A 26079-nucleotide genomic window follows, 5' to 3' on the forward strand; every position below is an offset into this window, starting at 1 on the left:
CCTACTGAGCGTTTATGCTTGATTGTTCTTTTAACTGCCTGATAAAAGAAAAAATCATATACAGCCATGATCTACTAGTTTTTTTTCCGCCTCTGCTGCTGTATCGAAGAAAAAAGTTTGTCCTTCCAAAAACAATTTAATTCTGGCCGGGTAAATAACTGTGGCCTACCACCCTGCTCTAAGCATTCTGCCACAGACTGGAGAGAGTTCCCTCCTCTTCCTGGAGGTCTCAATAGAGAAGTCCTGGAATAGGAGAATTTTTTTGCCTTCATAGAAAATGGGTTGATTTTTGCGATAATATTGTAGATAAGTCATTTTATCCTGGAAATTCAAGAATTTTGCAATGATTGGCCTTGGATTAGTTAAATTGGTAGAGTTTTCTGTTACTCTCCCCAGTCTGTGGACTCTTTCAATCAGAGCAGGAGGCAGATCTTCTGGGAGTTTTAACAAAAGGGGTAAGGTATGGGTCATAACCTTCATAAGGTCTTCCTGTTTAGAAGGATCTGGAAAGCCAATGACTTTTAAATTGTTCCTTCTTGACCTATTTTCTAGGTCGTCTATCTTTGCCTGTAGTTTGAAGATCTCACTCTGGTTACTCTCTATTCTGGGTATATAGGAGTCTGTAGTGTCTTCTAGCTCTGAGATGCGTTCTTCTGCTTCCTGTAATCTTTTGGAATATTGTCTGATCTCTATTGTTAATGAGGTTATTTCTTGCTTAATTTCATTCTTCAAGCTGTCAAATTTGGGAGATATGGCTTCTAAAATACTGTTTACTAGAGCTTGATTATCTTGTGGGGTCGTAGACTTTAGGGGTTTTGATGAAGTAGTTTCCTCAATACTTTCAACTGGAGCTTCGGAGGGAATTTTATTTCTGCGTTCCCTATTTTTCGACGCCATGCCTGGATTGTGCTTCGAGGTGAATAAGGGGGAAGTGACAAATTTATCCATAAAAGAGAAAAGAAGTGATCATGTAGTAGTGATATATCGAGAGATTCTCGAGTGAGGGAAAAAAAAAAAAAAAAAAGGGTGTTGCCGTGCTGTTCTTTAAAGATTGGGAGGTGGTATGTGAGGTATGTGTCACTGTTCTATGAAAAGTGCGGGAGAAAAACAAAAAAAAAGGAAGTGCTAGAAAGACCAGGAGATGGTGACGATTTAAGGATGGTTAATACCGTTGCAGAAATGCCTATCCTATAGATGTTTGCTCTACTACTGGTATTGGAAGGATTTAGAGTATATTGTTTTTATATGTTATCCCTAACCAATGTGTCTATTTATGTATCTGTGATATTTACACTTAAGCTTTATAAGAAAGTCTTATTTCTGCCAAATCCCCAACTGAATATAACACTTTAGATTATTTTATGTCTGCGATCGTGTATAGAAAATGTGAGGGTACCAGATTAGTTCTCCAAATCACAAGAGTGTTATTAATTTATAGTGATCTTTGTAACAAAACAATTCTTCAGTGCATTAATTACTGATCTCTGGAATTTTTTACCTTGTGTTTATATCTAACCTCTAGTACCAAGAAGAGAGAATCCGAATTAATATTATAAGAAACAAACACCTGGTTATTCAATTTTTTAGCACTGAATTGAATTGTAAATTTCTATGAAGATAATGATCTGCTTCCCAAGTGGCCACAATCTCATCAGTTATAACAAACTCTAGATATCGTTTATTCTTACTGAGTTATAAACTTTACCCATTAATTCCTCTTGGAATGCACCTGTGGATCTATTATTCAGTATAAAGATTCCAGAGCGTTTCAATTTATGTGGAGATAATAAATGTTTCAACTCTGTCACCATTTAGTTGCAGTATCATAAAAAACTTACAGACTGCACAATCCTTTCACTATAACCACCTCAGAAGATAAGGTACATCCCTTCCAAATCTTTCTGTGGTCAATCCCCTAACTTTCCTTAAGTATGGCTACCTGGTTTGTACTCTGTCTTTAAACCTGTACCTTAAGGGCTTAACCGCTTCCCTTACTTTACTTAAATAAAGAGACCTCTTTAAACCTAAGGAGGTTGCCAGTATTGTTAGTACCCAGGTATTCTTGTGAAACACAGTTATCATATGCAATTAATTATAACTAGCATATATACACAATGGAAAAAAAAAGGAGAAATCAGTTAGTTTCAGAGCTCCAAATTGTCAAGAAGGAGGAATATGAAGCATATAAAGCAACCAATTTATGAGTTTGAAGCACTCTCACGAAATACATGTAGTTCTTGTCTTTTTTTTTTATTCTTTCCTTTTCTCCTCCTATATATTTGAGTCTATGTCTTCTCAGAGGTTATTACTTGGTGAATAGTATTCCACCTCTAAGTGGGGTATTAATTGTGGCTTTTTTTTTGTACCCCTTTTCTACCTCCTCTTTTTAATAATATTAGCTTTGTAGATCCCATCAGCCAGCCTTCACTTATACAGGCTCAAGTGGTTACTAGCTTTGGTAGCTCCCTTTTTAACAGTTCAGCAGAAAAAGGAAGAAAAAAAAGAAAAAAGTCCAGTTTTACCCTGCACTCACCCTCCATCGGCAGTAGGTCTCTGTTGCGATGAGAGTCGGTGCGGTGCCTCTTCCGTGTGAAGCTTCTCTGGACCGATAAATGACTGGCTTTGGAAGAAAAACACTGCCCTGGATTTCAAGCCTCCTCCCGGTCCGCTCAAATATTTGTACTGCCGCCGCGACCAGACAGTCGACCAGACCAATGCTCCTGCTGCCCGGACAGGAGAGAATAGGAGGGACTCCGGTTGCGGCTCCAGGGGGTAGCTCTCTGCCTGTCTCCCACACGCAGCACCAGTGGGTGGTGAGAACAGGCCAGCTTCCAGGCTTCCGTAGCAAGCACCGCTAAGGGGAAGTGCCAGTGTAGTCGCGATCAGCTGTTCCTCGTCACTCCTTCACGCCAACACAGCAAAGGCACGGCAGCGAGAGGTCCTCCTCAGATGCAGATTCACAGGGGTGTCACACAGCGCCAACACCTCCCCACTCGCAGCATCGGTGGTTAGGGAGGGCGCAAGCAGCGGTGAGTTTTTCGGCTGAAACTTATTACTGCGATGCAATATACTCAAGAGCAGTGTTTTGTGATTTGTTTGGTTTTCCTTTCAGGGTGAGTGCGGGCTCAGCTCAGTATTATCCACCGTTACTTTAACACAGTTAAACCTGGCTATCCACCCCTCTCTCCTGAGCAGCAGGAGGGGGGGAGAGGTATGGATGAAACTTTTACCCTTTCAAGGAGCTTGTGTATTTAGCCAGCAAAGTCCAGCTCCGGGTAACATAAGATCTTATTCAGCGCAGCTGGAACCAAGCGCTGTGGAGGGGAATACCAGGATGTAAGCCGTAACTGGCTGCAGAACCACGTCCTTCTCTTCCTTAGAGTGGGGTGAGCTCTTGGCGTGAACAACCGCCTCTGGAGCAAACTGCAGGGGATCGGAGCCAGTTCATACATTGACTCCTCCTCTTCCCTCGTGACCCAAAATCTTTGATGTTAAAACCCAACCGGCACAATGACTTGTTAAGAACCGCCCTAAATTGGAATTGCAACAATGGCATACCATCAACGTGAACCAACAACGAACCCCCCATAACAGGGCGAACCCGAAAATACTCAAGCAAACAACACCAAGGGCATACTTCTAAACCACTGGGAAAACGAACCACCATTCTACCTTTTCCTAGCTGATCAGTCTTACTCCTCCTCAAAAATATCTCCACCTTGAAATCAAACAAGGCCACATCCTAAAAGGCAAACCCCCCATAGAAGTCAAATTTTTACTAACCAACTCCAAAATTCGAAAGGCTCCAAAGAAACACCACCCACTCGGACACGAGCAACCCTCCTCGTCCACATGGGGGGCCAATTCCCGGAACCGCTGCCACTGAAAGCGAGAGAGAGAGTCTGCTATAGAATTACAGACACCAGGAATATGTTTGGCCTTAAGGCAAACATTAATTCGCAAACATTTCAGGTCAAGCAAACGCAACAATCGCAACACAGGCAAAGATGTAGCCGTCAATGTATTTAAGGCGTACACAACTCCTATATTATCTGAAGAAAACACAACTGCCCGATCCCTCAAATCTCCCTCCCAGACAAACAGGGCAACCACAATAGGGAACAACTCCAAAAACACCAAGTTCTTCACCAAACCCAAGGAAAACCATTCCTCTGGCCACTGGGCTGCACACCATCTGCCCATGAAATAAGCCCCAAAACCGCAACTACCTGACAAATCAGTACAAAATGATGCGGCTTCACCACACCAGCGGTTGCCAATGATAATCTCCTGCAGAAAACGGGCCCACCATTCTACCCAACTCAATCTCTTTCATCAGTTTGTCAATAACTACCCCTGGACACAAGCGAGCCAACTTTAAATTACCCCTAATATCCCCACAACCCCCTTGCAACGGAATCACAAAGCCAAACTGAAAAACATGAAATAGTAAAGCTGTTCTATCAAAACAACCCCAAACCCTAGCATACAGGGTGAGCCAAGACTCCATCGCATCGAGTCTCACCTGAGTCGCCCCCTTTTTCAGGCGCATCCCCCACCCCACTTGGTTTACCTTTTTCGGAAACACTTTGCATAGGGATGTGAACCCAGCATCCCGAGCACTCATGCTTAAACTTGCACGCGGCTCCCCACTTGCAAAACTTTTCATTTTAGGCAAAGCAACAGCCCTTCCTGACCGTGGCAGGGGACGTTGGGTGGAAGAAGATCCTCTGATCCTCCTCCTGATCGAAAGGACTGGGAAGCTCTTAAAGGCGTCATTATTTTGAGCCACAACCCCATGTCACGGTCGTCCCACCGCATTTCTGGTTTGACTGACAAACGCTGCCTGAACTGCTCATCGTACGACCACCAAGCCATTTCCCCATATGTCCGCTGAGCAGAAGACACCTTATCAAGGTAACAAAAAAGCGCCGAACCCTGATCAGGAAACCTACCAGTAAATACACTAGCATATATTAAAAATGCCTGGAACCAGTTAGAAAAAGTTTTCGGCAACTTCCGATAATGCTTTTTTCTCTCCTCCTTCTTGGCCACGTCTTTCTTAGAGTCCTCGGGGATCTCAAAAGAGATCAAGCAGAAGAAGAGAGAACAATTCAATAAACTCCCTCTTATATATCTTTTCCCTCACCTCAGAGGTCAAATGCATCCCTAACGGCCCAATGGAACAGAGACAAGACCGAGACATTGCTGTATCAGCCACTCTCAATTCAGCTCCCTCACCCTGTTTAGAGCCTGCCCCGGGAGCCACCCCTGAAGACCCAGGGGTCTGTGCCACAACCGGGACGATACCCTCCTTAACACCAGGGCACGCCACACTGCTGCCCTCAACCCTCCCTAAAACTGGTACGCCCGCCGCACTGTCAACAGAGACCCAGGCTCTCTCCACAGCAGCCCCTTGAACAGGGACACATCCTTCCAATTTCGCTAACAAATCCTTCAGTCCCGCAACTACTCTCCCTGTCACTGAGTCACTGTCCACACTCCTGACACCACTCAATAGTACATCACTCCCCCTCACATTCAACAACCCTGTCTCACCTGCTGAAGTGCTCTCTGCATTCTGGATGCCTGAAGGACTGTTGAAAGTCGCCTGGAGCCCACCGATGCGTTGCTCCGTAGCCTCTCGCCCACCTCCTGTAGACGTGGCAGCCGGCCATCCCTGCTGTGCCAACTGCTGTGTTTGTTCCTGAAAAACAGTAGACCGTGAATATATATCCAGGGGAGGAAAAGTTCTGCTACCCCGTCCCTCTCTTTGCTGGTTGGTACCCCTAGCCGTACTAACTCCCCTACCCCTCTTGGGAGCTCCCCCACCCTCACCTCCAGGCCAAGCAACATCCACGACCGGCCGTCATCTAGACCCATCCCTAGGTACAACTCCATATCCTGCAGGCCTATTTGGCCGACCCTTACCACCTGTACCACCCTGAGTGGCCGCCGTATACACCTGGGCCCCACTCTGCTCCCTGGCCAACTCTAAAACCCTGCCTGTGACACCACACCTCACCTGTCTGCTTCCAACAGGCCAAACCTCATGTTGTGTACCGTCATCAGGCTCCAGACGAATAGAGTCCATCCAGGAGCCGTGCAAGCCAGAGAAGTCCTCCTCAAGGCTGTCGAAGACATCCGCCCTCACAGATGGACCAGGCTGAGGCACTGGCCATTGTCCAGATGGGCTATGCTCTGCAAGAGAAAAACTAACATGTGAGCCACATATCTCAACATCCTCTCCGACCCTGGAAGAAACTGTGCCCCCCGTAGGATGGCGAACAGACCCAGACCTAGGATCCACAAGGGGATTCTCAGCTGAAACCCCCAAAACGGCTAACATGTTTACTGGAGGACCCAGGGGAGGGAAGAACACACTCCTCATCAGAGGAGTTCAAAAATAAATCCACTTCCCCAGGGCCCAGCTCAAACTCTTCACATTCCTCCCCAGACCCATACTCCAAATCAACAAGCCCACCCTGGGGCCTAACTACCCCACTAACTTCACCCACACCTAACTGACTAGAACCAATGGGCCTGATCTGGGAGTCACCTAAAACCAAATTACCCTGACTTTCTTTGGGCCCACTGACTACAGATCCTGCTGGGGCCCGCCCTTCCTCCTCCTCACTGTTGTCTCAACATGAGAGCCTGTTTCTGATATTCTTCTTGCAAGAACTGCAGCAAAGTTTCCCTGGCTCGAGTCAGTCGAGCCAGTTCGACTTCGTCATGCGGGTTCGCCTTGTGTAGAAGTTCTGAGTTTTCAATTTGGGACAAAAGAGCGGTATAACGCTCTTTTCGCAGTCTTTTAAGCCTTGCTTTCCGCTTAATCAATAGGCCTCTGATAGTGCACTTGTGTGCCTCCCAGATGGTGGTATCTTTCATTTGGTCGTCAGAGTTGATGCAGAAGAATTCAATCAGGGATTTCCGGATGTCAGAGTTGAATACCGGATCATCCAGTAACGTGTCCTCTAGTCTCCACATAAAGGGAGTAAGTGGGGCACTGGGCCATTGTATAGAACATCCCACTGGAGCATGATCTGACCAGGTGATGGCAGAGATATTACTGCTTTTAGTGATTATTAAGCCCGTTGAGTCAGTGAACAGGTAATCGATTCTAGAATACTTTCTATGTGGGTGCGAATAGAAAGTATAATTTTTATCAAGAGGGTGGTGTGTGCGCCATATGTCATGAACCGCGATCTGCGCTAATGAAGCTGCCATGCGCTTCAGGGTTTTCTGAGGGGCGCTGGAGATGCCATTGGAGGTGTCAAGAGAGGGATCGAGGGGGGCATTGAGGTCCCCCCCCAAGAAGAGAACACCTATCTGGTTCTCAAGGATTTTGCGGGTAACCTTCTGTAAGAAGAGGTGCTGGGACACATTGGGGCTGTATACATTTGCAAGTGTTATTGGCCTCCCAAATAAGGAGCCGGTGAGTATTGGAAACCTGCCTTCTGGGTCCCTGTGGGCTTGCGACAATTGAAAGGGCGTTTTCTCGCTAAAGAGTATACCTACCCCGTTTTTTTTCACTGGGCCGGATGCAAAGTATGCCATTGGATAATGGCGGTTGAACCATCTTGGTTCACATGTAGCCGAGAAGTGGGTCTCTTGAAGAAATATTATATCTCCACCCATTCTTTGCATGTCTTTTAATACAATGGAGCGTTTATTAGGGCTATTGAGTCCCTTTGTGTTTATAGAGATAAGCTCAATTGGATGTGACCTGTGTCTCATCCGTTGAGGCGCCATTTTGGTCCGGGGGCCGAGGGGGAGTCAGTGGGGTTCTCACAAGGGATGAGTAGAGGGAGAGAGGAGAAAGAAAAAAAAAAAAAAAAAAAAAAAGGAGGGGAGGGGAGGGCGAAAGATAAAAGAGTTCTGTGTGTGCTAAGGAGGGGGTCTGGGAGTGGGAAGGGGGAAAGTTAAGTGTAAGAGAGGGGAGAGGAGAGAGAGGAAGAAGAGAGAAACAAAACAAACTATGGGAGAGACAAGAGAGGGAGAAAGAAAGTGTCCTCTTAAGAGAAGGACAAGTTTAGTAGCAAATTGTGTTATACACAAATAAATCAATGCAATTAAACTGTAGTTATAACAATAAACAAAACGGTTCTGTTAGAACAATAAACAATCTCAACTACTTTGTCAAGCAGGGGTAGTTGTCCCTGTATGAATTGCATTATATATAACTTAGTAATATAATCTTTGTAACTCAGAATGATCCGTGTTAACTAACTGTGGAACTCAGGCGATCCCCTATAAATTTTAGGGCCGGGACAGAGGGCCTTGAATGTTATAGCGCTCCAGCTCTCAGGTATAAGTATGTCCTATGATAAATATTTAACAGTGAGATCTATACCCCGCTTCTCCTACGCAACAAAATCTGATTATGCGGCATTACATAAAATTAAGGCTGTGGATGGGTAGCCCCCCCTTTTCATTCTCTCTTGGTACCTGGTGAGTTAGTCTCATCTTAGTCAGTAGAGCAATGTTCCCAGCCTGGATGAAGCCTATTGTTACGTAGTGGGATATATGCATTCTGCCAACCATTCCCCCTGGGTAGTAAAGGGTTTAAGTTAACGGCATGTCACACCACCGTCTGCTAGGGTCAGGAGTAATATCAGATGGTTGATTTATGTAGAATGTATTGCTAGGGAATTCTAAGAGGGCACTCAAGCCTAGTGTCGCAAATGAGCGACCCTTATTCTGTCAATACTTCTAATGGGTTAGGCTCCCCTTTATGTTGTGGGTTGTGTTTTCTTTTCTATGTGTGCCTAGCTAATAGCCTATCAAAGTGTACACACTGCATATCCTGGTACATCTGAGCATCATAAGACATTTACAAACAGTGATTTCTCTCATTCTCTGCTAGGACATATACCCTTTTTAGGGGGTAGATACATACAAAGTCTGCAATAAGGGGTAAGATGTATTAGCAAATAAGTGGGTACAACAGCTACACATATGCATAGTATATTAAGCTTTGGTATTCACAAGAACATACAACCTGAGGGTTCATCAGAAAGGTCCATTACTCTGTCCCGGTGGCAAAAAGAAGAGAAAAGAAAAAAAACAAAACCACAAAAAAAAAATAAAAAAAAAGAAGGTGTGGTCCGGGAACTAATAAGAGTCACTCTTGGGTTTACTGATTTTCTCTCTGTCTCCCACCCTGATTATTCCGTGGGGCAGCTACTTCATCCAGAAGAGGACCAATATCAAGGCCAAGTGCTTGAGCAAATCCTGGAAGGTCCTCCGGGGTTCCGAGGATGTGAGTAGAGTTGTCTTTGGTTGCTATAAGACAGGTGGGGAACCCCCACCGGTAAGGAATCCTTCGCTCTCTCAGTGCCATAGTGATGTGTCGCAAGTCTCTCCTCTTCTGTAGTGTTGTGGGGCAAAGATCTGAATACACCTGGATCTCTGTTCCCCTGAAAGTGATGGGGTGTTTAGTTCTGGCCAGTTTTAGGACCTCTTCTTTGTCTCTGAAGGAGAGAATTTTCAGTATAACATCTCTTGGTGGTGCTCTATTCGGGGGTTTTGGGCGTAAGGCCCTGTGGGCTCTCTCTATCTGCAACTCTTGCGCAGAGTCGTTGCCTTTGAGGTATCTGACAAAATCCTGGATAAATTGTAGTAAAGCAGGCGGGTCTACAGACTCGGGGATGCCCCTCAACCGCAGGTTGTTCCTCCTGCTCCGATTTTCAAGGTCCTCGACACGATCCATTAGGGCCCGTACATTGCCCTCTTGAGCCTGTAGGAGATTGGACTGTTGTTGCACGTCTGTGTTTAGAGTTTCCTGTTTCTCCTCAACCTGAGTTACGCGACTATCAACAGCCATAATATTTTTTTTAAGTTCCCCGAACATGTTCTTAAAGTCCTGCATAGCATTCTTTATATCATCTTTAGATGAAAGGTGAGTGATGTCGCTCTTTGTGAGATAGTGATGCATTGGTGTGCTGAGGTCTTGATCTTGCATATGAACTGAAATAGACGGCTCCACTGCTGCATGTATGGTTTTATTGGGGGGCAGGGCTGTGTCTGCTGAGATCAAATAGTTTTCCATATTAGAGGATTGTGTGCTTTTTTGTGGTTTGAGGTTCCTTCTACTGGCCATAATCGATTGTTATAATAATCCCCAATGTTCACCTATATACACTAGGTATCTACAAATCTGTCTGCTGTTTTTTATTCCTTTCTCTCCCCTTTTTGTTATATTTTTTCCTCTCCTCTTTTATGAAAAGGTTGCGGCCTGTTCTTGTGAGTGGACTCACGATGTATAGCCCCCTTCTCAAGGGTATGGATTGTAGAGTGGCTTAGTGAGGTAGTGGGTTTTGTAAAGCTGCACTAGAGTCTTCCCAGAGTGTTCTTGAGGGCAAGTGACCTGTGTCTGATTTAACCCCTCTGTGAGTCCTACTGCCCCTGTTATTCCCGGAACTCACCGGCCTCCTTGGTTGTCGCTCTCTGCTCCCGGTTCCCTCCGGAGTATATCTGTCAGGCTCTAGGGGGATGGGTACATCAGGTTGCAGCCTGCTCCTCAGAAGTGGTGTCCGTTTAGGGCCTTTATTTGCAGGGCTCTCGCCACCGGTATCTCCGGCGGGTTATGTGGATGTGGTCCCCACTCGGGCGCTGTGTTCCGTGGTGGGGCAGAGGGAGCCCTGTTTGGGGCCTCTGAAAGTCAGTCTCTCCTCAGCTCTGCCCGGAGCGGGTGAAGCCCGCGGCACTCCGTGTGCCGCCGCTAGGCCTCAGGGCCTCCTCTGCCTCTGTGTGTTAGTAGGCCACGTGGGTGCTGTCTGAGCGGTCGGGGGTGACTGCGGAGGTCACCGGCTCTTAGGTTGTTGGGAAGTCTGCTCACCCCGGTCTCCAATGTAGTGGATTGTAGGTCCGGAGCCCTGTAGCAGCTATTTAGCAGGTGCGTGCCTCTCCTGTGACCGGGAGATTCCCGGTCCTCTGCAAAATGTATGCATGTGCCTCACAAACGTCCCCAAGTAGTGTGTCGCAGGGTTCCAGGGATTATATTAGGGGTTGCCAAGTTTTTTAGGGATAAATAACCTATTTAATCATTCTGAGTTTAAGCAATTTCTACAAGGGACTACAGAGCTCTAAGGAATAGCAGCCATCTCAGTTCATGGCTAGGCTCCGCCCCCCCCAATTATCCTTTTTACCTGCTAGAGTGTATTAAATTGGTTGCAAGTAGCTCCTTTACCCCTCTTTTGGCATTTGAAATAGCTGATTTAGCTTGTGGTTTCCCAACCTATACTGAAAGTTTTGATACTGGAGTATATGCTATTGACAAGCCTAAGTAAACACAGCCAGCAGAAGAAGTTACACACTCAGTGGGATACAGGATAGTTAAGTAATAAAATGATAATTTTCCATTGTTCTCTCTATATATTGAGCCTTGGTGTTCCAGACAAATATAAGATAAGGAAGCAAGTCTGTGTATATAAAAGTGATAACATAATGAGATCTGATATTACCTTAAGTTCAACCCCTTGTAATAGGCTGTGGTTTCAAAGCACAAAACCAGCTACTTCATATACACAAATAAACCTGAAAATGCAATTTTTCAAATATTTTATACTCTGCAGTTGGTATAACAAGTCATTGCAAATACATTAATGGAAAAACAATTTTACAGTGTACTGTCCCTTTAAAGGACCAGTCAACACAGTAGATTTGCATAATCAACAAATGCAAGATAACAAGACAATGCAATAGCACTTAGTCTGAATTTCAAATGAGTAGCAGATTTTTTTTCTGACAATTTTAAAAGTTATGTCTTTTTCCACTTCCCCTGTACCATGTGACAGCCATCAGCCAATCACAAATGCATACACGTACCATGTGACAGCCATCAGCCATTCACAAATGCATACACGTACCATGTGACAGCCATCAGCCATTCACAAATGCATACACACTTATTCTTGCACATGCTCAGTAGGAGCTGGTGACTCAAAGATATTAAATATAAAAAGACTGTGCACATTTTGTTAATGGAAGTAAATTGGAAAGTTGTTTAAAATGGCATGCTCTATCTGAATAATGATAGTTTAATTTTGATTGAGTGTCCCTTTAATATCTGCTGGAGCATGCCTTAAAGCAAATAAGCAGCTGTGAAATACAATGCCTGTGTTTCTGATGCTAAGCACTTATAAGGGGGATGGATCAGACTACTCCAGACAGACTGGCTATGTAACTCATTTTGCTTATGTTTTAAAATTATTAAATAATTATTTTAAAGCAAACTATTTTTACCTAATTAACCTTTTTAGGATATGCACAGATCTCAACATGTTGTATGGCACTTTAAGGACCCAGGTGGGAAGAAACCCTGAAGCAGTCTTTAGCCTTTCACCATTTGGCTAAATGCTGTAACTATTTCTTTCAGTTTGCTCTTAATGTAGCTGTGTGCATGCAAGTAAATGTCATGTGTTATGTTTAAATATTAGTATCAGTATAATTTATATTTATTTATAAACCAGCAATCGGTACAAATAATTAGGATTCCGCAATATTATTAAATATTTTGAGCAATTCGGATAAATATGAAGAATTTTATTATTGTTATTATGATCAATTATTAATAGAGCACCTTTGTCGTGACTGTTTCATTTACTTATTTACGTATGTATTCACTCTTTATGCCAGAAAAGCTCTGTAAGATAAAATGCATACATTATGCATCACACCTAAAGCTATAAGGACATTTTGTTCTCATACTGTAAATACAATAAAATGTTTGTGTTGTGAAAACACGATGAGAGATGATGTCTATTGTGCATAAACGGATCAAAAAAGGTGAAATTAATTTTACAGTCGTACAAGATTACAAGATTAAATATTCATAGTATTCATGTACCATAGGGTTTCCCTGTCTAGAAAAAAAGGAACCTTTTTTTTTAGATGACAATGGGGATTTTTTAATTCAAAATCTAAATATTGGATTTAATTAAAATTAAATTGTTTTTCATTGCATGTTAGCTATTTTGCAAAAAGCTAACTTTACCCCATTCTGTACAATGAAGAAGTATTTAGTCAACTTCCGTAGCATTAAAAATGGTGTGTTAGTTAAAGGGACAGTCTACACTAAAACTGTTATTGTTTAAAAAGGATAGATAACGCCTTTACTATCCATTCCCCAGCTGTGCACAACCAACATTGTTAAATTAATATACTTTATAACATTTAAACCTCTAAATTTCTGTCTGTTCTAAGCCACTAAAGACAGTCTCTTATCACATGCTTTTTTTATTAGCTTTTCACAACAGGAGGCTGCTAGTTCGTGTGGGCCATATATATAACATTGTGTTCATGCCTGAGGAGTTATTTAAGAGTCAGCACAACACAGAACTAATTGGCTAAAATGCAAGTCAATATATAATAAATAAATAAAAAGTCATGTGATCAGGGGGGCTGTCAGAAGATTCTTAGATACAAGGTACTTACAGAGGTAAAAAGTGCTGGTTATGCAAAACTGGGGAATGGGTGGGATTATCTATTTTTTAAAACAATAAACATTATATTGAAGACTGTCCCTTTAATTCCCATACATTCATCTGCATTTAAATTCCTGTAAATTAATTTGCATGTAAATGCCCATTAAAAAGTGGTTGAAATACAATTAATAAATTGCACAGCTCAAACAAAAGCAGTTCCTGCATCTTTTTCAAAACTGTTTCTGTACTATTTTTGTACCAGCTTGGGTGCTTGCAATTGTATCCACTGCCTGTTGTTATTTTTAACAAACACCATAATCAATTATGAAATATCTGAATCACCTGTTGAGTCTTACAGTTTGGTTAAACAATATCACAGGATAAACTGAATAATTATACAATAGCTACTCCCTAGCAAATCCATCCTCTTTGTATTCATCCTGGAACTTATTTTAATGCACATGTGTTTAAAACCACTGAGTCACAAATGATGTCACCATTTCATATGTAAACCATCATTTTATGCATTAAAGTTTATTCTTACAGGTGTGAGTCCTAATACAGCTACTGTCTGTATTTGCTGCCGAGTTCAATAGTACCAAGGAATTACGATGAAAGGATTTATCATCTCTATTTTAGCACTGGCCCTATGCTTTGATTTGGGTAAGCAGATTATTTATCATTTACTTGTAATGATTGATTAAAGACTCTAATGTGCAATTTGTATGATTGTTCTGTAGGCTTTACTAGTTTATTTATTAAAGTCTCAAAATGTCTTATTTTTTACATGTTTTCTATAAGGAATGATCAATTAAATTGTTCTTACTATTTCACATGAAATAATTAAAAACCTTAATTTATTTTGCAAACTAATTGTTCGATTTCTAGACGTTTAAAAGGTAACTTTTGAGCTGTAATTTTGTTTGTTTTAGAAGTGGTCATTTGCCGGACAGAGAGAAAAGGGAAGGAGCAACAGAGTTGGACCATAATATCTACAAAATGCCCTACAAAAATGTAGATAGATGATAGATAGATAGAAAGATAGATGATAGATAGATAGATAGATAGATAGATAGATAGATAGATAGATAGATAGATAGACAGATGATAGATAGATAGAAAGAGAAATAGATAGAGTGAAAGATGATAGATAGAGAGAGATAGATAGATAAATAGATAGATAGATGATAGATAGATAGATAGATAGATAGATAGATAGATAGATAGATAGATAGAGAGATTGATAGAGAAGAAGATAGATAGATAGATAGATAGATAGATAGATAGATAGATAGATAGATAGATAGATAGATGATAGATATATAGATAGACTATTAGATTAATCCCAGCCGGATCCCAAAAGCTGAGTGCTAATCTCACACTAATAAACATGGGATATATAATTCAATACACTATTGACACTTATTATGGGCTATAAAGGTGTAAGTAAAAGTTGCCCAATTTACAAATAAGTTTGTGCTACTAATAAGAGCAGTAGTATTCAAACACACCATGCTGTGAATGAATTGTATATAAGGTCTGTGTTCCTTTATTTATATTCACAATAAAATAAACATTTTAAATCAAATTTTTGCATTCTGGTTAAATCATTTGTGATGTTTTCTATATTTTATATTAGACAAGGACCAAAACATTATACCAAAACTTATGTTACTAATCTAATGTCCCTAGAAGCACAGTGAGCGCCTTATTTTTTCTAGCCAAGAACCTAAGGAGTGGATAACAATCTTTTTGTGAAGCTTATCAAATATTTTATCTACAGAAATCTACCAATATACTTTAATGGTGAATCTTGTAGATAAATGAATATAAAACTATTCTAAAGGATTGTACCTATAAATGGCTTATTTTCCAAATGTTCTAGGGACATAAACCCTCTTATGTAAAATGTGCATTCCATTATTTTAATTTACTCTGCTCTGGGTTTTTAGTTGGTTTAAAATGTTTAGAATACACATATATATGAGAGATCCTGATTTGACCTGCAATTGAGTGTTAAAGGGATATAAAACCCAAAAATGTTATTTTGTGATTAGGAAAGGTCATACAATTTTTAAAAAGTTTCCAATTTATTTCTGTTATCAAATTTGCTTTGTCCTTATGGTATTCTTTGTTGAATAGATAACTAGGTAGCAGTGGCAGCTGGTGAATTTTGAAGATGGTGGGGCACTAGACCCCACCCCTTTAAAGGGAAAGTCTAGGCCAAAATAAACTTTCATGATTTAGATAGAGCATGTAATTTTAAACAATTTTCCAGTTTACTTTTATCACCAATTTTGCTTTGTTCTCTTGGTATTCTTAGTTGAAAGCTTAACCTAGGAGGTTCATATGCTAATTTCTTAGACCTTGAAGCCCACCTCTTTCAGATTGCATTTTAACAGTTTTTCACCACTAGAGGGTGTTCACATATTTCATATAGATAACACTGTGCTTGTGCACGTGAAGTAATCTGGGAGCAGGCACTCATTGGCTAGACTGCAAGTCTGTCAAAAGAACTGAAAAAAGGGGCAGTTTGCAGAGGCTTAGATACAAGATAATCTCAGAGGTTAAAAGTATATTATTATAACTGTGTTGGTTATGCAAAACTTGGAAATGGGCAATAAAGGGATCATCTATCTTTTAAAACAATAAAAATTCTGGTGTAGACTGTCCCTTTAAATAAAGCTCCACCCACCAGATGGCTCTGCCATATATATATACAGGTGGCCCTCGTTTTACAACGGTTCAATTTACACCGTTTCAGAATAACAACCTTTTTTTTCAGTCATGTGACTGCTATTGAAAAGCATTGAGAAGCAGTTAATTTATTAAAATAGCCAGTAGGTGGAGCTGTCCGCTTGTGCTGAAACAAAGCCAAGCTAGCTGAAATGAATCAGTTTAACCAGACCTGAGCTATCAAGCAGATTTCAAATGAACAAGATCTTTCTGTCTATAAATCAGTCCAGATTGGAATGCATAGAAATAACTGTTTGCAGAAAAATGCAAGTGAAGTCTGTGTTGTCTGATTATTTTATTAGGTTTATAATGCTGTTTAGCATTTAAAGTCTTCATTTCAAAGCTTTAAAAATAATGTATTAGGTGTTACTTATGACTATTTTGAGAGGAGCCTGGAACCTATCTCCCTCACTTCCCATTGACTTACATTATAAACTGGGTTTCAATTTACAACGGTTTCGATTTACAACCATTCCTTCTGGAACCTAACCCCGGCGTAAACTGAGGGCTACCTGTATATATATATATATATATATATATATATATATATATATATATATATATATATATATATATACACACACATACACATATATATATACATGTATATGTGTATATATATATATACACACATACATACAAAGATATATATATATATATATATATATATATATACACACACATATATATATATATATATATATATATATATACACACACGCACATACATATATATATATATATATATATATATATATATATATATATATATATATATATATATATGTATATATATATATATATTTTTTTTATCATCATCATGTGCAAACACTATCTTTGTACATTTTAAACACAAACTCCCAATCCACTAATCTTTATACACATTTTCCTTCCTGTATAAAAAACACACAACAGGAGCCTCTCATGACAGGCAGTATTATTCAGCAATCTCACAATGAACGGAGCGTTTATTTTGCTTGCTTGCATACCAGGAATACCAGTCAAAGTTGCAATGGTATTCCTGGTATGCAGGCAAGCACAACAGAAGCTCCGTCCACTGTTCTGAGTATAACTGCCTGTCATAATGATAAGCAATGCCAGAGAGAGATAAGGTGGACTGTGCACTGTGGATGAATGAGGAGGAGGAGGGAGGGCTGTGTGTTAACAAAAGGCAGACACAGCTACTGCTTAAAGGACCAGTAAACACAGCAGATTTGCATAATCAACAAATGCAAGATAACAAGACAATACAAAAGCATTTACTCTGAATTTCAAATGAGTAGTAGATTCTTTTCTAACACATTTTAAAGTACCCTGTACCATGTGATAGCAATCAGCCAAACACAAATGCATATACGTATAGTCTGAGTTCTTGCACATGCTCAGTAGGAGCTGGTGACTCAAAAAAAGTGTAAATATAAAAGACTGTGCACATTTTTTTTAATGGAAGTAAATTGGAAAGTTGTTTAAAATTACATGCTGTATCTGAATCATGACAATTTAATAAAACCTGAGTGTCCCTTTAAAGGGAACCACAACACCTGATTCAAATGTTCTAAACTAACTTGTTGTAATTGTACAAAATAAACTATCAATTATTTATGCTGTATTTTCATCCTTTCATTATGCTGCAGAAAAACAGCTTAATAATCTCAAGTTTAATCAGCAGCCTAGCATTTGCTATGTCTGCTCCCATATTGTAACGCACGTCTTCAGTAATAGTAGGTCACATGACTCACACGGCACCTTCAATTTCTAACACTGAGGAAGCAAAATGAGGACTGCAGTTTCAAAGACGAACGGCTTCAGACACTGCTATATTTATCAATAGCAAGAGCAGGGAAGGAAGCAGAGAGGGGGAGGGAGACTCAGGGCTGTAAGTAACGTAGATAAATGCAGAATTATCTGGTTACAATTATATCTGCAGCAGGAGTTTGCTTTCTGTCTCCGGAGCCTTTCTTCCCCTGTTCATTCCTCTCCCCCTCCCACTTCCTTCCCTGCTCTTGGTATTTTTAATCTTAGCAATGACTGAAGCCGTTCTTAGAAGACACTGCAGTGATCCCTCTGCTTCCTCAGCGTTAGTAATAGAAAAAGGTGCCGTTTTAGTCACATGACCCACTGAGGTGCAAAGTACTTCCCAATATGGCAGCAGACATAGCAGATTGTAGGCTGCAGATCATCATTAAAATTATAAAGCTGTTTTCTGCAACAGAATGAAGACTGCATGCAGAATTGTAGTTTATTTTATGTTGCTTAATCAAAGAAAGTTAGTTAAAAACTTTTCAAGCAGGTGTTGTGGTTCCCTTTAAGATCAAGGAAATAGTTTAGTCTTGGTGACACCGTTATGACCCCTGATCACCGCCTACAGAAAACTAACAGCACAACTTCAGCAAGGCTTATGTATTATTGAAGTCAGGAGGCAGTATTCCTATTTGTTCTTGTTCAGTAGGGGGGAGGGAAAACACAGCAGAAGAACCACTAAATGTCTGTAACATTAGGTCACCGGACCGTCACCCAGATAACCGGCTTACATGACCTGACACTGCAGTGCTAGCAAAGTAGTCAGCGCTGCTGTAACACACTGAACTGGGCTGTAAGCAGAGTAGCAGACAGAGGCACATACGACAATGTGTTTGATTCTCAAAATGTACTTCCTGTACACTCAAAAAATAAATGAGCTAGCAATTTCGGACGGGCTGCAGGAAGTACATTTTGAGAATCAAACACATTGTCCTATTTGCCTCTGTCTGCGACTCTGCTTACAGCCCAGTTCAGTGTGTAACAGCAGCGCTGACTACTTCGCTAGCCTAGCAGTGTCAGGGAAGGCATAGGAAGGCTTACATTGATGTTGTACTAGTGACTGTGAACCAAACACCTGCCCACCCTGCAAACTAACTCATGCCGCTCTGCTAGTTAGTGCTAAATACCAATCCAATCTCGCTCTGCTAAATGCCCCTGCCGCAGCATCCCACTGTGCTAAATACATCTCGCTAGATCCTGGCTTTCAAAGCAATAAGCAAATGCAAATTTTAACCCCTGGGAAAGTTCCTGATAACCCAGCCATAGTGGCTCTGAAGTCCGCATCCATGCCTCACTAATTGTTGTTAGCAACAGCAACTGAAGGACCTGTGCAAAAGTAGCCTGACATGCCGTAGGTACTCACTTAGTTCCTGTTCCTCCTTCATTGCAGGGATTCAGTCTGAGTTGCTGGCTGCGCTATTACTGCATGCTGCCTTGATCAGGTGGTCCCCGGTTACATCTGAGAGTGAGAAAACACTGTGTAGCACCACACCCATAGTCTGTCAGCAAATGGGAGGTTAGAATCAGTTTTTTTTTTAGGATGTCTGGGCCTAAACGGCCAAATAGAAACTTAATAGAGGCAGACTAAGCATGCCCAGAAGTGCTCTCAGGCAGGGCAAACATTAAAAACACCTTTAGATCTTAAGAAAATTTTATAAAATGTGTTTTTCTATAAGATTTTTTTAATTATTTTAAATCAAACCCCCCCCCCATCTCCTGGAAAAAAATAGTATCCTGAGAAAAAAATTGTAATCTCAGGCTCACATTTAACTGGAGGGGCATTGTCCCACTTGCCCCTATAGAGGAGCCTCCACTGCTAGGTAGGTGTCTGGAGCACTACATGGCAGGAAATAGTGCTATCATCGAGAAGGGTCTGGCTGCAGACTGGAGCTCCACAGGAAACACGTGACCTCCACTCAAAGCTTTTTTTTTTTTGCTTTTTTTTAAATCAACTTTAATGTAACAAACAACCTATAGACAATCATTCTAAAAACTAAACATTTTGCAGCTTTTTTGCACTTAATGTTCACTCACAGTGGTTTATGCTGATTTTCATTTATAAGGTAACCACTGTGAGTGAACAGTAAGTACAAAAAGCTGCAAAATGTACAAGGCTGAAGTTGTCTTCTTATTTAGTCAGCTTCTTATTCTGCAACTGATGAACAAAACACGTTCCAAAAACCTAATCAAACTTACATTTTATAAAAAAAAACATCTTATATTGCAATAAACAGATAGCAATGCAAACAGCATAATTTTGATTATCTTTTGAACTAGCCGATAAGCCTTCCCAGAGGGCAGTCTATGTTTAAAAACTACAACCCCCCCAAGCGGTCTCGTTTATTCAACATGACAACAGGTAATCTACTGTTAACTGGGATGGCAACGTATTGAGTCACTGGTCTACTCAAGTTAAACAAGAGTTCAAGGCCCCGACCAGAATGTGCTACAGAGCCCTCAGAGCTCCGCCCACTGCAATGGCACTCAGGGACTTGCAGGGAGCTCACATGTCCTTGCTTACTCGAGAAGGACACCATAGGCCACACCTTGAGTTCATAGGCCCTTCCTTTCAGCGTTGTCATCACTCCACCCCGTTATTTGCTGTTAGGTGTAACCCGGGGCCAAGACCTCCTGCCACAAGAGGCACCATGACAAAATGACTCTTGCCACCAACCCCTGAATGCAATCACTACCACCTTAAAGGTGTGCCGCCAGAGCGAGTCTTAAATTATTTAAAAACAAATCCATACCAACATTGTTCAGATGAACTCCGTCAGGTCTAAATAAATTTTTGTGATTCGTTATATTGTCATGTCAAATCACAAAGCCGTTCGACTCACTAACAAATCTTCCCACCACACGATTCACTTTCTTGTGTACTCTGTAAGCTGCCCCTAAGGAAGACGTGTGCCTCCAATAAAGATGTGCAACTACATTGGACCACCCTATCCTTACCCCTGGGACCCAGGCTCTAAGCCAAGCTATATTCGACTGCATCATTTTCATCAGCACCAGAGCAGGAAGCCCCTAAATCGTTCCCACCCAGATGTAACACTTCAATATGTGAGACACCCCATCTCCTATGCTCCTCCTGTAGTAGGGAAGGGAGATCCTTCTAGCCAAGTCCCCTCCTACCCAACCATCTCAGTGATGCCCTTACGGGAGAAAAACCCAGGTTTTGCCCCATGGAGGAATGAAGTGCTCTTATAGAGGCCCAGTGGATTTACGAATCTCCCACCATGCTCACTCGAACCACTCTGGAACTGCCTGAAATAAAGACACATAAATTAGTTTCGTACAACAAACTGTGTCCCCAACCACTATTACAATAGCTAAACACTACCACAGCCCGTATTGAGAAAGAGGCCTAATATACAACTTAAATTTGTTAGATCTCCATCTTCCCAACCTGCAAATGTTGTCCCCCGAAGCCCCGCCAGCTGCCGCAGTTAAATTAAAAATGAGACAATGATGTTCCGTCTTCATGCACAAAAAATTGAATGCTCCCTGCCGTTCGAACCTTGAGATATTCTGACAACAATTTCACAGTACAGCACTCCTTTGTGGACTGCGCGCACAGCGATAGCTAAGTCCCCTGTGCTTCCTGGTCGACTTTGGACCTAAGTACAAACAACATCACAACCTTGTCATACAATCTTACGTGGCTGAACTGCATGCCTCTCCCCGTGCTGGCTTTAGAACGAGAAACTAATTCACCCACTCTTAGAGCCGCAAAAAATGCCACCATGAAAGCCGCTTTAAACAAAGAAACCTCGAAAATTCGACGTACAGACAGCAGACAAGAACTGTAGCAGCTTTTGCAACCTCTCGAACTTGATAGGTTCCCTGTGGGCAACCTTCTTAATCTCTACACGTTCCCAGCCATGCAAGTTTGGCGTACCAAAAAGGAACGAGCAGCGTTTGCCAAACCCACCGTTCAGTTGAAAAACCCCAGTGCCGCAAGTCTGCTCTGTACTGCCCCTTTCTTCATCTCCCTGGCTCTCAAGAATGTGAGGCATTCCAACACCATTACCTGACCTACGGCAAATAGATTACCCTCTTGCAAATGACAGAAAAGCTGCCACTCTTCCCAATGTCTTACGTATGTAGACCAGGCTTTTGGAGCCAGGGAAGCCTTTACCAAGTGCCAAATGGGACCCCAATCTCCGCCAGTTGCCAAAGGAAAGGAGGACAATTAAGCCCCTGCTCCTCTGCGCCCGGTGCAAGTTTCCTAAAGACCCCCAAGTGAAAGTAATTACATTTCCCCCCAACATGTGCTTCACCCTAAACTGAATATTCACCTATAAGTATCTGAGCACTAAAAACCTCAAATATCTGACTACCAATGTAGAGGAAGCTGACAAACTATTGATGGAATGCACAACACTCAAGTTGTCAGACTTACGTAACCTATCTGCCCAAAGCTCAACCGCTATCACAATGGGGAAGAGCTCCAGCAATGTCAAGTTTCGGGTAAAGCCACGAGAATGCCATGCCCCCGCACACCACTTGCCACTAAAGTATGCACCAAAGTCAATAGCTCCTGATGCATCAGTGAAAAACTCAAAGTCGTCATTAGACATATCCCCATTGTGCCAGAGTCACTCACCATTAAATTCTCTCAAGAATCTCTCCCAAACTGCTAGATCCTCCTCCCAAGACATCTTAATCTTAGCCCTTGGGTTCCTATGCCTTTGAAGAGGTGCCTGCAGTCGTCTATTGAAGTCCTGACCCATGGGAATCACCCTGCATGTGAAATTAAGCGAACCCAACAAGGATTGCAAATCCCTCAACAACAAAAACTGCGCGTCGGTTGCCATCCAAACTGCCGCCAACAGATTGCTTACCATGTCATCTGGTAAACAACAAAGCTGAGCTTCAATATCAATTTCAATTCCTAGGAATGTTAACCTTGTACAGGGGCTCTGTGCCTTGTTTTCTGCCAGTGGTACCCCAAATTTTTCCATCAAAATCTTAATTAACCTTGCACATTCCTCCAACTGTGCAGGCCCAACCAAACATCATCTAGGTAGTGCGCTTCAAATAGAGAGGAAGACAATGCACACCCCATAGGTAAGCACCGGTCAACAAAGTAACACCCCTCCACTTTACAGCCCATCAGCCGAAAGGCCAATGGGTGTAGAGGAAGCAGCCTAAAGGCTGACTCTATGTCCAGCTTGGCTAACAATGCACCCCTTCCTTGTCCCTGCACTATACCCACCACCAAATCGAACGATTGGTAATGTACCGAATGTACCGAACTTAGAGTGGGGTCTATCGTGTCATTAACAGACCTGCCCTTAGGGTAGGACAAATGTTTAATCAGGCGGAACTTACCAGATTCCTTTTTTGGCACAACTCCCAAGGGGGACACCACCAGATCAGGTAGCGGCATCTCATGGAATGATCTACTATCCTCCCCAAACTCACCTCTTTTACCAACTTTTCATGCACAACATCTGGGAACTGGTAAGCTGATTTTAGCTTCCTGTGCAAAGGGGAACCCAAAGCCGCCTGAAGTACCGGGATTACAAATCCAATCCTAAAACCAGATAAAAGCAGACAGGCCGCTTGCCGGTCCGGGTATAACAGCAACCATGGCTCAAGTACGTCTGACCTCAATGGCATGGGTGCCCTTACCTGTAACTGCTCCTTTAGGAGCAACTCTGTCACCGGACTGCTCCTTTTTTTTGGAGATGCACCATCGCTGCCACCTACCTACAATTATTAACCCCTAATCTCCCACCCCCAACGTCGCCGCTACTATAATAAAGTTATTAACCCCTAAACCTAAGTCTAACCCTAACCCTAACATCCCCCTAACTTAAATATAATTTAAGTTAAACAAACTAAATTTACTATCATTAAATAAATTATTCATATTTACTTACCTATAAAATAAACCCTAATATAGCTACAATATAACTAATAGTTACATTGTAGATATTTTAGGATTTATATTTATTTTACAGGCAACTTTGTATTTATTTTAACTAGGTACAATAGCTATTAAATAGTTATTAACTATTTAATAGCTACCTAGTTAAAATAATTACAAAATTACCTGTAAAATAAATATAAATCCTAAAATAGCTACAAAAAATAAAAAAAGATTACAAGAATTTTAAACTAATTACACCTACTCTAAGCCCCCTAAAAAAATAACAAAGCCCCCCAAAATAAAAAAATGCCCTACCCTATTCTAAAATAAATTAACCCCGCAAAAGGCCCTTTTAAGGGCTGGTAAGGTTTTTATGTATGTCTTTACATGTATACATATGTATTTATGTATGTCTTTACATGCATACATATGTATTTATGTGTGTCTTTATATGTGTACATATGTATTTATGTATGTCTTTATATGTGTACATATGTATTTATGTATGTATTTATAACAGTACATATGTATTTATGTATGTCTTTATAACAGTACATATGTATTTATGTATGTCTTTATATGTGTACATATGTATTTATGTATGTCTTTATAACAGTACATATGTATTTATAACAGTACATATGTATTTATGTATGTCTTTATATGTGTACATATGTATTTATGTATATCTTTATATGTGTACATATATAATATGTATATATATATATATATATATATATATATATATATATATATATATATATATATATATATATATATATATATATATATATATATAAATAATAATAATAATAATGCTGTGCATAAGCTATCCTAAAGCGGTTACTATATCTCTCTCTTTAAAGTAGATGAGTCCAATTGTTGGCCTTGCCTTGTTCTCTGTGAGACCTGCCACTGGTCTGTACATGTAAAGGGCTCAATGTATTTAACAGCGGATGCTGCTGGTAAATGAGCACCTGCTTTCTGCAATGTAAGAAGCAGGGGTCATCTGACAGCACATTCTTAGCCTCTTGATCATAAAACCTATTTGTTCAAGTTGATAGACAGGCCCTGCTCTGACACTAGTGGGGGGCTGTTGCACAAAGGTGGTGCACAAAGGCACGAGGACAGGTTTCCAAGTTGAGAACCTTGTCTATGTGCCCTTTAATGTATGGTACCATAGTGTACCTGCCTATTGTGCCCTGCTGATCTGTACCTGCATAGTGTGTCCTGCTGATCTGTACCTGCATATTGTGTCCTGCTGATCTGTACCAACATATTGTGTCCTGCGGACTGTACCTGCATATTGTGTCCTGCGGATCTGTACCTGCATATTGTGTCCTGCGGATCCGTAGCTGCATAGTGTGTCCTGAGGATCTGTACCTTCATAGTGTGTTGTGCTGATCTGTACCTGCATATTGTGCCCTGCTGATCTATACCTGCATAGTGTGCCCTGCTGCTCTATACCTGCATAGTGTGTTCTGCTGATCTATACATGCATAGTGTGTCTGCTAATCTGTTCCTGCATAGTGTGCCTGCTGATCTGCACCTGCATAGTGTATCCTGCTGATCTGCACCTGCATAGTGTATCCTGCTGATCTGCACCTGCATAGTGTGTCTTGCTGATTTATACCGGCACACTTTGTTCTGCTGATCTATACCTGCACACAGTGTTCTGCTGATCTATACCTGCATATTGTGCCCTTCTGATCTATACCTGCATAGTGTGTTCTGCTGATCTATACCTGTATACTGTGTTCTGCTGATCTATACCTGCATAGTGTGTCTGCAGATCTGTACCTTCATAATGTGCCTGCTAATCTTTACCTGCATATTGTGTCCTGCTGATCTGTACCTGCATAGTGTATCCTGCTGATCTGCACCTGCATAGTGTATCCTGCTGATCTGTACCTGCATAGTGTATCCTGCTGATCTATACCGGCATAGTGTGTCCTTCTGATCTATAGATGCATAGTGTGTCTTTCTGATTTATACCTGCATAGTCTGTCTGCTGATCTGTACCTGCATAGTGTGTCTGCTGATCTGTACCTGCATAGTGTGTCCTGCTGATCTATACTTGCATAGTGTGTTCTGCTGATCTGTACCTGCATATTGTGTCCTGCTGATCTGTACCTGCATATTGTGCCCTGCTGATCTATAACTGAATACTGTGTTCTGCTGATCTATAACTGCATACTCTGTTCTGCTGATCTATACCTGCATAGTGTGTCT

The 26079-nt window shown here is 41.4% G+C and overlaps 1 protein-coding gene across 1 annotated transcript in view; it reads left to right on the plus strand.

Moving 5' to 3' along the window:
• Positions 1-13815: 13815 nt before the first annotated feature.
• LOC128661176 (ly6/PLAUR domain-containing protein 2-like) overlaps positions 13816-26079 on the plus strand; it is a 46190-nt gene continuing 33926 nt past the window's right edge. Inside the window, exon 1 of the mRNA XM_053715408.1 lies at positions 13816-14093. Within this exon, the coding sequence (XP_053571383.1) occupies positions 14042-14093 (52 nt within the window). The 5' untranslated portion in view covers positions 13816-14041. The remainder of the gene's footprint in view (positions 14094-26079) is intronic.

The sequence above is a fragment of the Bombina bombina genome, chromosome 5, assembly GCF_027579735.1.
Source record: "Bombina bombina isolate aBomBom1 chromosome 5, aBomBom1.pri, whole genome shotgun sequence".
Lineage (NCBI taxonomy): Eukaryota > Metazoa > Chordata > Amphibia > Anura > Bombinatoridae > Bombina > Bombina bombina.